This window comes from Nerophis lumbriciformis, linkage group LG24 (genome assembly GCF_033978685.3).
Source record: "Nerophis lumbriciformis linkage group LG24, RoL_Nlum_v2.1, whole genome shotgun sequence".
NCBI classification, from domain to species: domain Eukaryota; kingdom Metazoa; phylum Chordata; class Actinopteri; order Syngnathiformes; family Syngnathidae; genus Nerophis; species Nerophis lumbriciformis.
Window position 1 is genome coordinate 14641790 of NC_084571.2, and position 20888 is coordinate 14662677.

At 39.7% G+C, this 20888-nt stretch overlaps 1 protein-coding gene across 1 annotated transcript; it reads left to right on the forward strand.

Annotated features, from left to right (window-relative positions):
* Window positions 1-298: 298 nt before the first annotated feature.
* LOC133620278 (HUWE1-associated protein modifying stress responses-like) lies at window positions 299-19902 on the forward strand. The gene is made up of 5 exons (XM_061981625.1): window positions 299-749; window positions 2426-2506; window positions 8882-8949; window positions 9031-9241; window positions 18178-19902. Exons 1-5 carry the CDS (start codon window positions 554-556, stop codon window positions 18486-18488), a joined length of 867 nt encoding a protein of 288 aa, XP_061837609.1. The 5' UTR covers window positions 299-553; the 3' UTR covers window positions 18489-19902.
* Window positions 19903-20888: the final 986 nt, after the last annotated feature.

Sequence of the window (20888 nt, forward strand, 5' to 3'; positions counted from 1 at the left end):
ATATACATCTCCAGTAAAAGATAGACAGTAAAATAATTGAAGGATACATTTAATAAATGGATTGCATATTGAATAATAATATATTAGTATGATAAAATATTTAAACTTTTATACATATTAATTAAAAACAAATGAATTTAAATATACTATATTGCAGAAGTCTACCTCTCACTCAAACTTTAGCAATACCGTGGTTCTTTTGTGGCAAACCAGTGAAGGACAAGTCAGAGAGCCAATGGTATTGTGATACTCAAGATAGAACTCCACCCCTTAAATTCTAGATGACCAATCATCGTCTTTTTTCTGACGACCAGGCGGGGCTAAGAAGGCAACAAGATAGCTTACGTTGTATATATCCCTGACGTCGGCAACTCAGAAAATAGTCGGCTAAGCAAAGCTTCTGAAATGGTGGGGATACCGTAGTGCTAATTAGAGTGCGAAGTAGTATAAACGGTATTTTTCCTCCATCAACATTCTCCTATAGTTTTCTATTTCATCTACCTCGGTACGGTAAACTCTTGAAAGTAACATCCCTCCAAGTTGTGGCGTATTAATGGAGGAGAAGAAGGAAGACGGCGACTCGGAGATACAGGAACACGGACCCGAGCACTGGTTCTCAAAATGGGAGCGGCAGTGCTTGGCCGAGGCGGAGCAGCGAGAGCCGAGCGAGGAGGAGGCCGACAACGACCAGGATAAACTATGGCATCTTTTCCAGAACTCCGCCACCGCCGTGGCACAGTTATACAAAGGTTTCAGCCGCCGCTTTTTCCTACGCTCGATGACAGTCCACCATGCTAGCTTGTTGATTAGCAACTTGGCTAACTGTGAAGTGACACTTTGACACATTGATCCACATCGAACACAGCGGAACTCGCACAGCTGACTTGGCACTGCATCATTTCGTGGGACTTGGCGGCGTTTTGTGTAACTTTCGCCAGATGAACCATAAACTTGCCCGATGCCCATAAGTTGGCGGGGGGGTTGGTCGTAAACAACCTCCTGTTGTAGCGTCACGGTCCAAAAATAATGGCAACCGAAATAAATAAAAGTGCCGCCGGTCAATACACCAGTTTGTTGTCTCCAAGTTGAGATAGCAGCATTTTGCTAGGCTAGCTACAAAATGGCGATGGTAACAACAATCGTATCTACGCGACATTCCCAGATGACAGTTAGTTGAACTGTCACTCCGACATCTGTTTCACTCGCCTTCTTAGTCCGTTTCTCACATAATGGCGACAAAATGACACGTTGTCCCATTTAGAAGCTGCTGAGTAGACAGTTGTTGAAACAACGTGTAGCTTAGCCAGCCTTCTAATCACAAAATGGCGTGGATATTATTAGTTCGCGGTATGAAATCGTGTTTGTCCGTCTGGCCCCGCATATTCCTAGCTTGACGTGTTTTGTCCAGCGACATACATTATATTGCCACATGCATTGACTCGCATATGAACTTGAAGGGCCATCCCATTCCTAACCCATATGGTTCAATATGATGTCGGTCCACCTTTTGCAGCTATTACAGCTTCAACTCTTCTGGGAAGGTTGCGCAGTGTGTTTATAGGAATTTTCGACCATTCTTCCAAAGGGGCATTGGTGAGGTCACACACTGATGTTGGTCGAGAAGGCCCGGCTCTCAGTCTTCTTTCTAATTCATCCCAAAGGTGTTCTGTTGGGTTCAGGTCAGGACTCTGTGCAGGCCAGTCAAGTTCATCAACACCAGACTCTGTCATCCATGTCTTTATGGACAGTCATGTTGGAAGAGGAAGGGGCCTGCTCCAAACTGTTCCCACAAGGTTGGGAACATGGAATTGTCCAAAATGTTTTGATATCCTGGAGCGTTCAAAGTTCCTATCACCGGAACTAAGGGGCCAAGCCCAACTCCTGAAAAACAACCCCACACCATAATTCCTCCTCCACCAAATTTCACACTCGGCACAATGCACTCCGAAATGTACCGTTCTCCTGGCAACCTCCAAACCCAGACTTGTCCATCAGAAATTTCACGACTGGATTTGTTCTGGTGGCATCCTATGACAGTTCCACGCTGGAAATTACTGAGCTCCTGAGAGCGGCCCATTCTTTCACAAATGTTTGTAGAAACAGTCTCCATGCCTAAGTGCTTGATTTTATACACCTGTGGCCAGGCCAAGTGATTTATTTATTGATTAGGACACCAGATTCTGATCATTTGGATGGGTGACCAAATACTTTTGGCAATATAGTGTATGTTTGCAACTTTACTGCTGAGAGGACAACCTTGCTGTGCGACTCATTTCTTTCTTGCCAAGCTGGCTGTTTATTTTTATGCCTGTGACTTTGTGCAGCCAAGATAAAATGGCCTCATCTCGACCTGCTAGTTGGCTCTCCTGTATGTCATGTTTGGATGTCACACAGATAACCATTCCCTCCTCTCTTTGCCCCGCAGACCGAGTTTGTCATCAACAGGGTCTGTCGCTCTGGGTGCCATTTCAGAACGCCGCTACAGCAGTCACCAACCTGTACAAAGGTACTGCCACACTCCTCTCCATCTTTCTGCTTTTCATCTGGAAACACCGCATAACTTCTGTGTACTGGAAGCAGAATGGTAACTTTTAGGCGTCTATTTGGGACATTTGGCATGTGTTCTTACATGTCATTTATGATCCTGTTAATGGGGAACTTTGTCTTATCAGTCACAATCCTTATTATGTAAGACAAAAATACGCATTTTTCTTTTAAATGCATTCTAACTCGTAAATAAATGCTAGCAAAAGTCAGCTAACAAAGGAGCCAATAAGTGTTGTTTTGCCTATAAAGACTCTTAAAAAAACATCCATCAATGCTTCATTTACATGCTGTATGTATATATGTAATGTCATAACATTCATAATAGGTAATATTTGCATAATTTGCTCATTTTAAGCATACGGCGGCATATTAATTTCAAAGACGCATCACAACGTTCACTTTTTCCTTTAACAACAACACTACTAATCATGGCAGACTTAATGAGAGACAACAAATGACAATCCAGAAACGTATATTTTTTAACCTGAATATAAGGAGGATGATCTACAAGTTTTAGAAGCTGTGTGCTAAACACATGGAGCTTAAGTCAAACACTTAGCATCATGTAGCAGTACTGCTAAGTGCTAAACAAGATATACATAATAAAACAATCACTTACTGTACAATGTCTGCTGTCATTGGGATAAAGACTAATGAGATGTTTATATATTCCCCTTTACATCAACAATTCATCATAATCCTCACAAAGGGTTAAAAAAGTGCCACAAACGAGCGTCTTTTCGTGTCGTTTTTGCCATCTCCGGGTTTAAGCTGGATGTCAAAGTTGACCAATTTGTGGGTTTATGTCCACAACCTTCTACTATCCAGCGGAGGCATGATTTATCATCTAGAATGAACTTTCACCAACTCGGAGGCTATGCAGCAGCTCAGTATGTCAATATAGCAGCATAAGCTAGTTAGGTCTCTGTGATCGCAACGCCGCTAAAAATCGAAATCGATTTTTAGATGCATCACATCTAAAAATGTCTGCTCTCACTGGGATAAAGACTGATGGGATGTTTATATCTTCCAGTTTGCATGAATCCACCTGTCGGTAAAAAAAAGTACTGCAAACAAGTGTCTTTTCGTGTTTTTCTGGCATCGCCGAGTCTAAGTTGGTTGTCAAAGTTGACCAACTTGTGGGTTTATGTCCACAACCTTCTACTATCCAGTTGAGAGGCATGATTTATAATGTAGAATTAACTTTCACCAACTCAGAGGCAATTTAGCATCTTATGATAATAATCGCTAATACATGGTCAATATTCAGTTTAACACATGTTAATGGCGTATTGTGTGCAGTTTTGAATGTTTTTTTTAAGAGGGCTTCATGGGCGAAATAGAGTATTTCTATTAGCTGCATTGTTAGCCACCTCGTACTTGTTGTATATTACGAATTAAAATGTTATAACAAAAAAAACGTTACTCTCTTACATAATGATTGTGAATGATAGACAAAAAAAGTGCAGTACCCATTTCAGACAAACTCTAGTTTGTTTGCGCCGCTATTTCAGTTGGTTTGATCAAGTGTTCCGCAGCTGACTTGGTGGCATTGGTCATACTTATAGTGATATATTACACAGGGGTGTCTCGACAACTTTTTCACTTCTGATACGGATATTGGAGCCCTGAGTATTGGCCAATACTAATAATCCGATACCATATCAGCACATACTTTTATTTTTATTTTTATGTAGACTGTTAGAAAATGCTTGATCAAGTGAAAGTACTCAGAACAATGGCAAGTACAAAATAACACAAACCTTATAAGAGACGAGCATTATTGCTTCCGAGCTAAAAGCCCGGGCTCTCCACCTGGTTGAGCTGGCTGACCTCTGTTACACTCTTTAAATCGGTTAATGGTTATTTGGCGATACCTTGTGGTCACAATAATTTATTCAGTTGAGCTAATGATGCTGACACGTTTGTTACTTTTTATTACGCTTCTGCCTTGGAGACTGATTTAATAATTGTTTATAATGACAAATGTGCATTTTTACACTGCAATTTTGTTCAATGATTATTACGTATTTCTAACTTGTAATAATAATAATAATAATAATGGATTAGATTTATATAGCGCTTTTCTAGACACTCAAAGCGCTTCACAGAGAAGTGAGAACCCATAATTGATTCACACCTGGTGGTGGTAGGCTACTTTCATAGCCACAGCTGGCCTGGGGTCGACTGACGGAAGCGTGGCTGCCAGTTCATTATTCATTCACCAGTGTGAGCGGCACTGGGGGCAGTGTGGGTGAAGTGTCCTGCCCAAGGACACAGCGGCAGCGATTAGGATGTCAAGAGGCGGGGAACGATCCTGCAGCCCTCAAGTTTCTGGCACGGCCGCTCTACCCATTACGCCATGCCGCCCCAACTTGTGTGCTTAGCTATTGTGTAGCTGCTAGCCCCTATAGCCGAGCATGTTTACCTTTTGTAAATGACTTCAGTAAAATAGAATACATGATGTGCTTATTGGAGGACATTTAGATGTTAACTGGCTCTCCAGCTTTGCACAAGTAAACACTCTGCAGGACTGCAGGTATCGCACATGATATCACACAAGTAAAAACTCTGCAGGACTGATGTATCGCACATGATATCACACGCAAGTTAACACACTGCAGGACTGCTTTTATTGTACATGATATCACAAACAGGTAAACACTCTGCCGGACTGCTGGAATTGCACATGATATTACACACAAGTAAACACTCTGCAGGACTGCTTGTATCGCACAGAATATCACACACAAGTAAACACTGCAGGTCTGCTTGTATCGCACATGATATCACACACAAGTAATCACTTTGCATAACTGCTTGTATCGCACATGATATCACACACAAGTAAATACTCTGCAGAACTGCTTTTACCGCACATGATATCAAACAGAAATAATCACTCTGCAGGACTGCTGGTATCGCACATGATATCACACACAAGTAAACCCTCCGCAGGACTGCTGGTATTGCACATGATATCACACACAAGTAAACACTGCAGGACTGCTTGTATCGCACATGATATCACACACAAGTAAACACTCTGCAGAACTGATGGTATCGCACATGATATCACACACAAGTAACACTCTGCAGAACTGCTAGTATCGCACATGATATCACACATAAGTAAACACTCTGCAGGACTGATGGTATCGCACATGATATCACACACAAGTAAACAGTTTGCAGGACTGCTTGTATCGCACATGATATCACATTTTTTACATGCAAGCACATATCATCACAAACTTGTTTTTTTATGATATTGGATATCCAAGATATTGGGTATCCAAGATGTTGGATATTGGATATCCAATATATTGGATATTGTATCGGGACACCACAAAAATACATGTACAATACATGTATTATTGTCTTATCTTTAAAATCAGCAAACACTTACACAAAGCGCAGGAAACATCATGAATGTTTTATTTGTTTGTTTTTTAAATGTTTACTATTATTATTAGGATTTATTTATTTATTTCAAACTCTGAAGTATTTTGAGGAAGTGAATAACAATATAGCAAAGCTAATACAATGTAAAAAAAAAAAAGTGCACAAAAATGGTGTTTCAAACCATACCCAAAGGAAACAAGTAACATTATAAATTAAATGAATAAGTACTACTATTAGAATTAAAAATACACACACTGCCTCATCCACTAGTTTAATTACTTCAATGATACACATCATCTCAAATCACTAAAGTATCAAAAGTATCAATATTTTGTTTTGAGAATTGATAATAGAGCAGAAATATGTGATATATTTTCTACATCTTTTGGCTGTCTAGAACAGAATTAATTGGATTTTCTTTTGGGAAAAAATGGATAGGCTCCAGCGCCCCCCGCAACCCCGAAGGGATTAAGCGGTAGAAAATGGATGGATGGATGGGTTTTGTTTCAGTGTGATTTGTTTTTTGTGGCACCCCTTTGGAATGGATTACTCTTGAAAACAGTGCTATAAGTGTATGTACGTGTAAAAAATAAATAAATGTCTCATTAGCATGACATCTACGTGCATACAAAACAACGGTCGATTGGTTTAAACTTGTTGAAAAATGGTAGAAAGTGAAATCTTCATGTCATATTTAATATTCTGAAGTGTCAAAACAAAAGGTGAACTCCCCTTTTGACGAGTGACTCACAATAAGGGTGGACGACTTCTTGGAACGTGAGTCGCGTCACTTAAACACTTCATTGATCTCACTTTACACCATTCTTTACTGTCATAAAAAGACATGTCGATTGGAAAAACAAACTTTGACAGCTAATGAATGAGTAGCCTAGCTTGAATTAGTGAAATTCACCCTAATAAGTTCTATTTCTGCTTCCTGTGATCCTTCACTTTCTTCTTTGCAGTCACTGTTAAAGCTAATGTAGAACCCAGAGTAAATGCTTTTCATCAGGAGTCTTCAAGAGGGGGTCTGTGACCCCCAGGGGGTCCACAGAAGTACTGCATGGGGCTCGTTTTGATTTTTAAAAAATTTATCTTTTATATTTCCCCCAAATGTCTTTAAATTAAGGCTGTCAAATTATTATTTTTTTATCACATTTTGGAATTGAGATTAATCATGATTAATCACTGGCTTGCTTATTTAAAATTGGCTTAAGAGCCCAATATTTGTACACAATGTGAATGTTTTTAAATGTTTTACTTGAATGCGTGTCAGTTTTTTGTAAAGTTCTTTCAGGATGTTATTTGGAGAGAATATTTGTACTGTGGTTAAGGTAAAGAGGTTGTACGGTCAAAAACAATTGCATGATTAATATACGTGTGTACATAATTTATGCAGTGATTAATCACATGAGTTAAGCCCTACTCTAAATACACGCGCACATTGAGCCAACACACTGTTGTGTAGTTGAATGTGAATAAATAACATCACTAAACCAGATGAGGCAATTCTTGAAGGAATTGCGTGTGAATGCTCCAATGCTGAAGTTGAACTGAAAAACATTCTTAGAATTGTTGAAGTTGAGCACACAATTCCCAAACAGGCTGAATATTTTGAAGTTTGAACAGTTTGAATCAGAGGAAAAATGTGGGAGTTGTGGAACTTCTAAAGATTGTCCCATCGATTTCAATGGGAATTTCCCAAAAAATTAGGACTTTTTTTGAAAATGGTAAAAAACTTGAATGGTCTGAATGAGTTGAAATAGTTGGTGTTGAAATTTTTCAAATCGGTGGAGAAATGTTGAAGTAGTAACATGTTGAATTGAGAAATGGTATTGCGGAATTCCTGGAATTTCAGGAAAACCAACAATTATTCCAGTTCAAAAAACAACTTTGTTTTTTGTCCTGATTAAGAGGAATGTTTTGACGGTGGAACGGTTGAAATGTGTTGGAAAATGTGGAAGGAGTAGTCGCCAGAAAAAAGTGTGGAAATAAAGCTTCGGAAAAGCAGGAATTCTGGAAAATCCTGGAATTTTTTTGCACTTGGAAAAATGATAGTTTGAATTTCCAGAATGGTGGAATGGTTTGAATCGGTTGAAAAATGTGGAAATGGTGAAAGTTTTAAAAATGGCCAATTTATTTTGAATGGAAAAAATGTCCTGAAAAACCTGGAATTCTGGGAAATCTGGGAATTTTTGGAATTTGTCAAGGGAAAGCCTGCGATTCCTGAATGTGGAAGGTAGAGCGCGTCAAAATCTGGAGAATAAGAAGTAGTTGAAGAAGTTTGATAAATAGATTACTTTGGGTGTAGAAAACCATATGTGTGAATGCTTTGGAGCATTCACACAATAAGTATATTATTTAGGGCTGTCAAAAGTTAACTAATGTGATTAATCACAAAAAATGCTGCATTAATCATGCATAGTTGCAGATTAATTGCAGTTTTTATTTGTAGATTTTTTTAAATTATTTTTTTACGTTCAATTATTTTGAGCTCCTTTGCCCTAACCGCGACTAGTTACCTTAAAGGGTTGTTGTAAAGTCAGTGATCAGGTTTCAAAATTACAAATGTGGCTTCAACATAAACCAAGACAGAACTTTAGATTTTACTTTTGAGCAAATAAATTAAGTACATTCAAGTAAAACATTTTAAAAAATGCGCATGAAATTGCATTTGTGTCAGATTACAGTTTTTTTAAGGCCACTTCAAGTAATTTAATGTGATTAATCCCGATTAATCCAAATTCAAAAGTGTGATTACCTTGATTTAAAAAGCAATCAATCATTTGATAGCACTAAAATTATGACACTCATGTTAGCATTTAAGATAGCTAGCAAGTAGCGCTCTAGTTTGCATCCTAAAAAGAAGACATTTCTTCAAGCTAAAAGACTTGTATATATTTAATGTAAATGTTTGTCGCCATCCCAGAAAGTGCTGATGCGCATCAGAGAAGTTTCGACAGAGGCATCCAGACAGGACACCAGCGGCGTAACAAGGTTAGCACTTTGTGAGCGCTCACTTCTAATCTACTCCGGTCAAGTGTTTCTGCCACAACTTGTGTACGGTTCTCCCCGCAGGACATGTTAGCCTGGGTGAAAAAGCGGCGGAGAAACATCCGCAGGGAAGATCTGATCAGCTTCCTGTGCGGCAAAGCGCCGCCGCATAGAAGCAGCAGGGCCAGCAGCAGGTTGGCCATGGTGGCCCCCAGCCGGGCTAACTCGCCGGCCGAGACCGGCTCGTCTGTGGAAGCCGATCTCCAGCCCTTCAGGGAGGCCATAGCACTTCATGGTGAGCACGCTGATGACTACTAAAACACACTTTTATTTTGAAAGTCAAATAGACTTCTTGGCAGAAAATATGGTCACATTATAATGCGTTCTGATTCACGAGGTGCCGTCTCTAGATTCAGAATCAATTCTGGATTCAAAGCGATTCTCCCAATGAACTATTTGGTGTAATAGTAATAATGATAAAACCTTTTAAAACTAGGTTACAGGTTACAAAACCTCCTTTTGATTGCTGACGTTTGACGTATACGTGCCGCGAGTAAGCATGGAGATGGCCTAAAAAGATATTTTTTAAAATCGATCCTTAAAAAAAATAATAATAATTTAAATATGAATCAATTCTTAAAATCGGAATGAATAAAAATTGTGATTTAGATGTGAATCAAATTTTTTCACATTACTACTAAATATGTGGTTTCCAAATGTGCATTGTGGAAGTATGTGTTTGTTTATACCTTGTGTAAAAGCAGAAAAAACAAATACAAGGGTTTTTATTGTGAATTCTCATTACTTTATTCACGCTTGTCGTCACAAGGGCAAGTTATGAATTGTTTAATATGCATATCATGCAAAGCAATGCTCCAGCGAGCCAGTGAAACATGGAATGTGTGTAAATATGATCTCACCTACTGTAATGATCCATGACTAATATTCAAGCTGCTACCAGTGTTCATTTGTAAAGTGGTGTGCATGAAATATATACGGGTGTGAGAGAATATGACATGTGCGGCTCAGAGATAAGGTGTGTTCAGAGGGGGCCAATTTTGAAAGCCCCTCCTCTTTCAGGGTCTGGATTAGTAGTCTCAAACTTATTTGCATTGAGGTCTATAATAACTAACTTAGAAAAAATATTTAAGATACCTATTTCTGGTACCTTTCAGACCAGTGGTTCTCAAACTTTTCACCAAGTACCATAATGACCAACATTACAATACAGTAGCATAGAAGGCCCAAGTATTTATTTCAAGCAAGGCAGAGGTTTTATTTAACAAGTTAAGATTTTTGGCCATTGTAAAATGACACACAGTTTGAACAGTAACACTGTGTTTCAATATAGGAAAATAAAACACTGAACTTGAATAATGAATCAAATCTTTGGTGCACCACTAGAAGGAGCACACGTACCATACACCAGTTAGCCTGCTGGAAACTGGGAAAAATATTTATTGATTTATTTTATGTTTGTTTTACATTTTTTATTACATACGTATGTGTGTGTGTATGTATATGTATGTGTACATAAATGTATGTATATATATATATATGTGTGTATGTACAGTTGTGGTCAAAAGTTTACACACACTTTTAAAGACATAATGTTATGGCTGTCTTGAGTTTCCAATAATTTCTACAACTCTTATTTTTTTGTGATAGAGTGATTGGAGCACATACTTGTTAGTCACAAAAAACATTCATGAAGTTTGGTTCTTTTATGAATTTATTATAGGTCTACTGGTGTGACCAAATCTGCTGGGTCCCTTGGCAAGTTTCACTGCAATAAGGTGCTTTTGGTAGTCATCCACAAGCTTCTGGTTGAATTTTTGACCACTCCTCTAGACAAAATTGGTGCAGTTCAGCTAAATTTGTTGGTTTTCTGACATGGACTTGTTTCTTCAACATTGTCCACATGTTTTCAATGGGGTTTAAGTCGGGACTTTGGGAAGGCCATTCTAAAACCTTAATTCTAGCCTGATATAGCCATTCCTTTAGCACTTTTGACGTGTGTTTGGGGTCAATGTCCTGTTGGAACACCCAACTGCGCCCAAGACCCAACCTCCGGCTGATGATTTAAGGTTGTCCTGAAGAATTTGGAGGTAATCCTCCTTTTTCATTGTCCCATTTACTCTCTGTAAAGCACCAGTTCCATTGGCAGAAAATCAGGCCCAGAGCATAATACTACCACCACTACTTAAGTAGTCATGGTTTTCCTGGGATTAAAGGCCTCATCTTTTCTCCTCCAAACGTATTGTGGCCAAACAGCTAAATTTTTGTTTCAGCTGACCACATAACTTTCCTTCAGAAGGTCCATGTGATCAGCAGCAAACTTAAGACGAGCCTTAAGGTGTCGCTTCTGGAGCTAAGGGCTTCCTTCTTGCATGGTAGCCTCTCCGTGTATGGCGATGCAAAACACGCTTGACTGTGGACACTGACACCTGTGTTCCAGCAGCTTCCAATTTTGTTTTTGGTGGTTCTCGGTTGACTCTTGATCATCCTGACCAATTTTCTCTTAGCAGCAGGTGATAGCTTGCGTTTTCATCCTGATCGTGGCAGTGACAAAACTGTGCCATGCACTTTATACTTACAATTGTCTGCACAGTTGCTCTTGGGACCTTAAGCTGCTTTGAGATGGCTCCAAGTCACTTTCCTGACTTGTTCAAGTCAATGATTCTTTTTTTTAGATCTGTGCTGAGTTCCTTTGACTTTCCCATTGTCGTGATTGTAACTGCGTCTAATGACTGCATCACATGAGCCCTATTTAAATGGGCTCAGAGAAGTCAACAGGTGTCGTCAATCATAATCACCCACATGAAGTTAAGAGGCCATGCCATGAAGCTAATTTGATTTAATTGTAACTTTTGTACATCACCAAAATTGATCATGTATGTTGCTGTATGTATACTTTTGACCCAGCAGATTTGGTCACATTTTCAGTAGACCCATAATAAATTCATAAAAGAACCAAACTTCATGAATATTATTTGTGACCAACAAGTATGTGCTCCAATCACTCTATCAGCCATGACATTATGTCCTTCACAAGTGTATGTAAACTTTTGATGTGTATATATATATATATATATATATATATATATATGTATATATATATGTGTGTGTGTGTGTGTGTGTGTGTATATATATGTATACATATACAGTATATATAATTTTAAATACATCGTATTTATTACACAATTGCATAGGCATTTGATTATTAGGGTTAGCAGATAACCTTAGCAGATATTTAAGTATTTATTAATTTATTTGATATGAAAGTGTTACTCAGATAATAAAAAAAGGACTTGCAATTTCTTGCAGTACTCTCAAAATGAAATTAAGTTAGTAAAATAATTTAAGGTACCTTATTTATATTATTTGCAGGCCATATAATATGATGTCTTGGGCCACATCAAGCCCCTGTGCACTGATTTGGACACCTGTGGTCTCGATGATGATGCTAGTGCATGTTTTAGATCTTTTGAAAAATGGAAATACTGTAAATCTCCGACAAAACACTGACAATATTCAATTAACCGCTAAGTCTTATAGCTAATTGGTGTGTGGGCTTTAAAAACAAACAAACAAACAAATAAAATAATAATAGTTAGCACTTGGTCAAAAACATTGGCATAAACAACAGTGGCTGTAAGCAACCTCCTGGTGTAGGTTTTTAAGACTTGTACAAGATGGCAGTTCAATCAATCAATCAATCAATCTTTATTTATATAGCCCTAAATCACAAGTGTCTCAAAGGGCTGCACAAGCCACAACGACATCCTCGGTACAAAGCCCACATACGGGCAAGGAAAAACTCACCCCAGTGGGACGTCGATGTGAATGACTATGAGAAACCTTGGAGAGGACCGCATATGTGGGTAACCCCCCCCCCTCTAGGGGAGACCGAAAGCAATGGATGTCGAGTGGGTCTGACATAATATTGTGAGAGTCCAGTCCATAGTGGATCCAACATAATAGTAAGAGTTCAGTCCATAGTGGGGCCAGCAGGACACCATCCCGAGCGGAGACGGGTCAGCAGCGCAGAGATGTTCCCAGCCGATGCACAGGCCAGCGGTCCACCCCGGGTCACGACTCTGGACAGCCAGCACTTCATCCATGGCCACCGGACCTGTGCCCCCCCCCCTTAAGGAAAAGGGGAGCAGAGGAGAAAAGAAAAGAAACGGCAGATCAACTGGTCTAACAGGGGGGCTATTTAAAGGCTAGAGTATACAACTGAGTTTTAAGATGGGACTTAAATGCTTCTACTGAGGTAGCATCTCTAATTGTTACCGGGAGGGCATTCCATAGTACTGGAGCCCGAATAGAAAACGCTCTATAGCCCGCAGACTTTTTTTGGGCTCTGGGAATCACTAATAAGCCAGAGTTCTTTGAACGCAGATTTCTTGCCGGGACATATGGTACAATGCAATCGACAAGATAGGTTGCTGCTTTGGGGGTATAATGATTGGTTTGACTCTGATTTCAACATGTTATGTAATTCTTGTTTACTGATGCAGTGTCTCTCACAGCGCTAATCAATATGTGGCAGGGGGCGTGACCAGGGATGTGATGGGGGCGGTGTCAAAATGACGTCATACTTTGCAATGACTGCCATATTTTTTTTGAAAGGCTAAACAAATGTTTTATCTATATATTTAAAGACAAATCTGTTACTAATGCAAACATATCTTTTGTTACGTTATATCGTTTAAGTTCAAATTATCATAAAACCATGATTATTAACCACACTTTGATGAACTCACAGATCGGTGATACTGCTCGTTTACTGGAAAAACAAGCTAGTGTGCTAATGGCTAGCTAGCTTAAATGGTAACATGAAAACAAGAGGCATTAACATCAAAAAACATTTCCTAATCAAAACTTGTCTAAACACGTTACTGTTTGAGCAACTATGATATTTAATTATGTACATTACACCTACAAGCTTATTAGCACAAAGCCATCTATAGAAATATGAATATGAGACAGCAAGTGAGCTTGTGTGATTGAGCAACTCAATTTTCCTTTGTCATTAAAAAAAACATTCTAAAACTTTTACACAAGACAACAGAAGAAGATAAACACTCTAATAAACATAATATGGCTTTTAATTTCATGTTTCTTCTGCCAAGAAAGTATAGTGTCAATTAGATTAAAACTTGTGTAAAAGATGTCCGTGTGTGTAATACACACGGACGTTGGTATATACCAGTAAAAGAAAAATATATATTTCCATATATTAGCCGCACTGGACTATAAGACACAGATATATACAGTCGCGATCAAAAGTTTACATACTGAAAAAAAAACAAAAAAAAAAAAAAAAAGTTTACATACTGTAAACATACTGTAACATAATGTCATGGCTGTCTTGAGTTTCTAATACATTCTACAACTCTTATTTTTTTTGTGATAGAGTGATTGGAGCACATACTTGTTGGTCACAAAAAAAATCATGAAGTTTGGTTCTTTTATGAATTTATTATGGGTCTACTGAAAATGTGAGCAAATCTGCTGGGTCAAAAGTATACATACAGCAATGTTAATATTTGGTTACATGTCCCTTGGTAAGTTTTACTGCAATAAGGCGCTTTTGGTAGCCATCCACAAGCTTCTGGTTGAATTTTTGACCACTCCTCTTGACAAAATTGGTGCAGTTCAGCTAAATTTGTTGGTTTTCTGACATGGACTTGTTTCTTCAGCATTGTCCACACATTTAAGTCAGGACTTTGGGAAGGCCATTCTAAAACCTTAATTCTAGCCTGATTTAGCAATTCCTTTACCACTTTTGACGTGTGTTTGGGGTCATTGTGCTGTTGGAACACAAAACTGCGCTCAAGACCCAACCTCCGGGCTGTTAGGTTGTCCTGAAGAATTTGGAGGTAATCCTCCTTTTTCATTGTCCCATTCAAAGCACCAGTTCCATTGGCAGCAAAACAGGCCCAGAGCATGATACTACCTCCACCATGCTTGACGGTTGGATTGGTGCTCCTGGGATTAAAGGAGGAGAATAGGTGAGGTCTTTAATCCCAGGAACACCATCCTACCGTCAAGCATGGTGGTGGTAGTATTATGCTATGGGTCTGTTTTGCTGCCAATAGAACTCCAGCGCCCCCCGCAACCCCGGAGGGAATAAGCGGTAGAAAATGGATGGATGGATGGATGGATGGAACTGGTGCTTTAAATAGGACAATGAAAAAGGAGGATTACCTCCAAATTCTTCAGGACAACCTAAAATCATCAGCCCGGAGGTTGGGTCTTGGGCGCAGTTGGGTGTTCCAACAGGACAATGACCCCAAACACACGTCAAAAGTGGTAAAAGAATGGCTAAATCAGGCGAGAATTAAGGTTTTAGAATGGCCTTCCCAAAGTCCTGACTTAAACCCCATTGAGAACATGTGGACAATGCTGAAGAAACAAGTCCATGTCAGAAAACCAACACATTTAGCTGAACTGCACCAATTTTGTCAAGAGGAGTGGTCAAAAATTCAACCAGAAGCTTGTGAATGGCTACCAAAAGCGCCTTATTGCAGTGAAACTGGCCAAGGGACATGTAACCAAATATTAACATTGCTGTATGTATACTTTTGACCCAGCAAATTTGGTCACATTTTCAGTAGACCCATAATAACTTCATAAAAGAACCACATTTTTTGGTGACCAACAAGTATATGTTCCAATCACTCTATCACAAAAATAAGAGTTGTAGAAAGTATCGGAAATTCAAGACAGCCATGACATTATGTTCTTTATAAGTGTGTGTAAACTTTTGATTGTGATTGTATGTTGTGAAATGAGTTTTTTACACATAAATATTTTGTAAATGTTTATTTACATACCTTAATTGTTTCCAAACGGTGTCTGTAACACAGCAATAAAACGGTTGATCAAACAAAACAGAAGTCATCGTCATGGACCCACTAGCTGCTGAAGCTAGCTCTCCAATCAGCTTAACAGACTCAATAACTCCACGGTGACGTTTTGGTGAATTTACTGAGGAATTTGTGAAACTGAAACAACAAAAAGAATGTCATTGTAAGTTATTAATACTAACACGCTAGCTTGATTACATTACAATAGCACGTACAAATATGCATGAAAAGACTCCTGCAGACATCACACATGGGACGCTTTAGTAAGTAAGAATTGTTCTAGATATATTGTAAAACTTACAAACGTTGTTTGGAGTGATGAGTGAAGAATCCATATGAGTCGAAGATAGAATGGCCCTTGTAATTCTGGTTAAAGGGACTAAACAGAAGTCGACACTGTAGACGTTTAACCCGCAGCACCTGCAGTGAGCGAACTCGTCCAAAAGATGGCACCATAGCACAAACAATAACACATTATGTCAGTGTCTTTGCATGTGTTCATCCATCCATCCATCCATCCATTTTCTACCGCTTATTCCCTTTGGGGTTGCGGGGGCGCTGGAGCCTATCTCAGCTACAATCGGGCGGAAGGCGGGGTACACCCTGGAAAAGTCGCCACCTCATCGCAGGGCCAACACAGATAGACAGACAACATTCACACTCACATTCACACACTAGGGCCAATTTAGTGTTGCCAATCAACTTATCCCCAGGTGCATGTCTTTGGAGGTGGGAGGAAGCCGGAGTACCCGGAGGGAACCCACGCAGTCACGGGGAGAACATGCAAACTCCACACAGAAAGATCCCGAGCTCGGGATTGAACCCAAGACTACTCAGGACCTTCGTAGTGTTTCAATGAAAACTATTTGCATTATGGCCATCAGCGAAGAAAAATCCATAAATTAGTCGATCCCATTTCCATATGAGTTGGGAAATTGTGTTAGATGTAAATGTAAACGGAATACAATGATTTGCAAATCATTTTCAACCCATATTCAGTTGAATATGCTACAAAGACAACATATTTGATGTTCAAACTCATAAACATTTTTTTTTTTGCAAATAATCATTAACTTTAGAATTTGATGCCAGCAACGCGTGACAAAGAAGTTGGGAAAGGTGGCAATAAATAATAATAAAGTTGAGGAACGCTCATCAAACACTTATTTGGAACATCCCACAGGTGAGCAGGCTAATTGGGAACAAGTGGGTGCCATGATTGGGTATAAAAACAGCTTCCCAAAAAATGCTCAGTCTTTCACAAGAAAGGATGGGGCGAGGTACGCTCCTTTGTCCACAACTGCGTGAGCAAATAGTCAAACAGTTTAAGAACAAAATTCCTCAAAGTGCAATTGCAAGAAATTTAGGGATTTCAACATCTACGGTCCATAATATCATCAAAAGGTTCAGAGAATCTGGAGAAATCACTCCACGTAAGCGGCATGGCCGGAAACCAACATTGAATGACCGTGACCTTCGATCCCTCAGACGGCACTGTATCAAAAACCGACATCAATCTCTAAAGGATATCACCACATGGGCTCAGGAACACTTTAGAAAACCAATGTCACTAAATAAAGTTGGTCGCTACATGTGTAAATGCAAGTTAAATCTCTACTATGCAAAGCGAAAGCCATTTATCAACAACATCCAGAAACGCCACCGGCTTCTCTGGGCTCGAGATCATCTAAGATGGACTCATGCAAAGTGGAAAGTGTTCTGTGGTCTGACGAGTCCACATTTCAAATTGTTTTTGGAAATATTGGACATTGTGTCATCCGGACCAAAGGGGAAGCGAACCATCCAGACTGTTATCGACGCAAAGTTGAAAAGCCAGCATCTGTGATGGTATGGGGGTGCACTGAACGACTGAAGCTCTACATAAAACAAGAATGGGAAAAAATTTCACTTTCAAAGCTTGAACAATTAGTTTCCTCAGTTAAAAGAAAAGGTGATGTAACACAGTGGTGAACATGCCCTTTCCAAACTACTTTGGCACGTGTTGCTGGCATCAAATTCTAAGTTAATTATTATTTGCAAAAAAAAATAAAGTTTATGAATTTGAACATCAAATATCTTGTCTTTGTAGTGCATTCAACTGAATATGGGTTGAAAAGGATTTGCAAATCATTGTATTCCGTCTATATTTACATCTAACACAATTTCCCAACTCATATGGAAACGGGGTTCGTATAAGCCACAGGGTTCAAAGTGTAGGAAAAAAGTCGTGGCCTATAGTCCAGAATTGACGGTACTTTTTGAGCACATTCCACAACATTGTGATAAAAACTTTTCATATGGTTACATATCTTGGGCTAAATTAATGCTATGACGTCTGCTGTCTCATCTCCAGGTTTGAGCGGCGCCATGGCGAGCATCAGCGTGCGCTCCGGTGCCCCGGGGTCGCCCACGCACGTGAGCGCAAGCAGTGGCAGCGCCACCGCCGGGGGCGGGGCTTCTTCGGGCTCGGGGGCGCTGTGCCGCAGCAGACGTAACGGCCTGCAGGACGTCGATCTGAACACTTTCATCTCGGAGGAGATGGCGCTGCATCTGGACTCTACCGGTGCCGCCTCTGCCGGGGGAGGGGCTAGGAAACGAAACTCCGCCCAATGTAGCGACGTCATCACGGACTCCCCCACTCACAAACGCAACAGGATGATTTGAAGCGCTCGCCTTGTCTCCCTTCCCCATCACGCCACTTCCCGCCACAAGTGTGTGCAAGCGGCGACGGCCCGGGATCAAGACACGACCGTGCCCTCTGACCTCACCCACCACCTTAAAAGGAAGTGACCACATACCACTTCCTGTTACTTTGATGCTTCTTCTACCGCCAGTGTTCATCATTTACATGACGTGATCGCCAAACTCATTTTGTAGGGGTGTCCCGATCCCACTTTCACACCCGATATCGGTGCCATGTCAGCAGTAACGACTTGCATGTGCGATACAAGCAGTCTTGCAGCGGGTTTGTGTGCGATACAAGCAGTCCTGCAGTGTGTTTGTGTATGATATCACAAGCGATACGAGCAGTCCTTCAGCGTGTTTACTTGTGTGTGTGTGATATCATGTGCGATAGAAGCAGTCCTGCGGAGTGTGCGTGTACGCGCGATATAAGCTCTCCCACAGCTTGTTTACTTGCGTGTGATATCATATGCAATACAAGCACTCCTGCAGCTTGTTTACTTGTGTGTGTGATATCATATGCGATACAAGCAGTCTTGCAGCATGTTTGTATGTAATATCGTACGCAATGCAAGCAGTCCTGCAACAAGTCTGTGTGTGATATCATGTGCGATACAAGCAGTCCTGGAGTGTGATATCGTGTGGTATACAAGCAATCCTGCAGCTTTTTTACTTGTGCAGTTAACATCTACATGTCCTCCAATAAGCACACAGTTTCTTCTATTTTAATCAAGTCACGTACACATGGCAGCTACACAACAGCTAAGCACATGTAGTAATCATTGACATCAAGTATCAAATAATTATAGTTGCATATTACTTACACATACTAAGTCTACGAGGCGTATTAGAAAGTATCCAGTAACAAACGTGTCCGCTTTGTTCGGCTTACTTGGTCATAAGCTTACCTTCATGAATTACTGTGACCACTAGGTGTGGCCAAAACAATGACCACTCCACTTCAACTTAAAGACAGCATAAGTCCATTCCAGATGGTTAATAAGTTTTTCATATCTACCTTTTTTTTTTCTTTGACTCATTTCACTTGGTCAAACCTATTCTAATATTGTACACTATTAAGTAATACAAGTATGTACTTGTAATTCTGATATCGTATCGCATTAATATCCAAAGTGAAGAAGTTGTATTGGGACGCCCCTATTTATTTGTTGAGCCATTATTTCTCAATAACATGTTTAAAAGCAGCTGCCCTTTTATGTGTGACTTTTCTGAGGAGTTGCAATCAGTTATTTTGCACTTAACATTTCAATCTGCAAAGAAAAATCAGCTCTTCCGCAGCGCTCTGCTCTTAGCCCCGCCCACTTGGTGGCCGTCACGCCCACAGGCCAAACTGTCCTCCAGCAGGGCCGCCAAGTGCACAATGTGCTACAATAACAATATGATGAGTTTGTTCCAAAAGGAAGTAAAACAAGTTGGTTTCCATTTGAAAGTCAGCTGGTGTCATCGCTCTGACGTCACCGGCAGCACTTTTTGCTCAAATGAAAACAATATTTATTTTGCTTTAATAAATTAGGTCAGCGTCCCACAAACTACCAGGAAGGATTTCTCTTTTTTATAAAGTGTGCCACTTTAGTTTTGAACTGACTTTGCTTTCACTTTCGCTTTCAGCTTGTTTTGCCCCTGCATGGACGCCCGTCTTTGTTTCATGATTGTTTTGTTGCAAAACCACTAAAAACTGGGATTTCATTGGCTGTCAACATGTAACATGTGGTGTTTTCATAGGAACTTCCCCAATCTGCTTTCACTTTCTGTTTGAAATCATTGCAACACATTTGCTGTCAGTTCTGTCGTCACTTTGCTCTGCAACAATCATGACTTCAAGACAAAAACGATGTTTCTCGTCAGTCGCATCAATAAAAGGGAACGTTTGTGTGGACAAAAGAAACAAATTTCATTTTTAGCCCAATCATCGTGTTCTATACAGGCCAACACTATTATTATTATTATTATCATCAGCTGTTGATGCATAACTCAGAAAAGGGTCAACAATGGCTAATCGATATACTTAACATTTAATAGTTGTTATGATATATGTTGTTCACATTGTAAATATGAAATTAAACAGTTGCAAACTGAATGGGACTGATTCTTCAAACTGGAAAATGAAAACAATTGTAATAATTATGAGGTAGATTACCCAAACATTGTACTCGGGTAAGAGTTGTGTTACTTTAGAATAATATGACTCAAGTACAAAACCCAAAACCAGTGAAGTTAGCAACGTTATGTAATCCGTAAATAAAAACAGAACAAAATGATTTGGAAGTCCTTTTGAACTTATATTCAATTGATTAAACCGCAAAGACAAGATATTTAAAGTTGGAACTGAGTAACTTCTTTTTTTTTTTTGTGCAAATAATC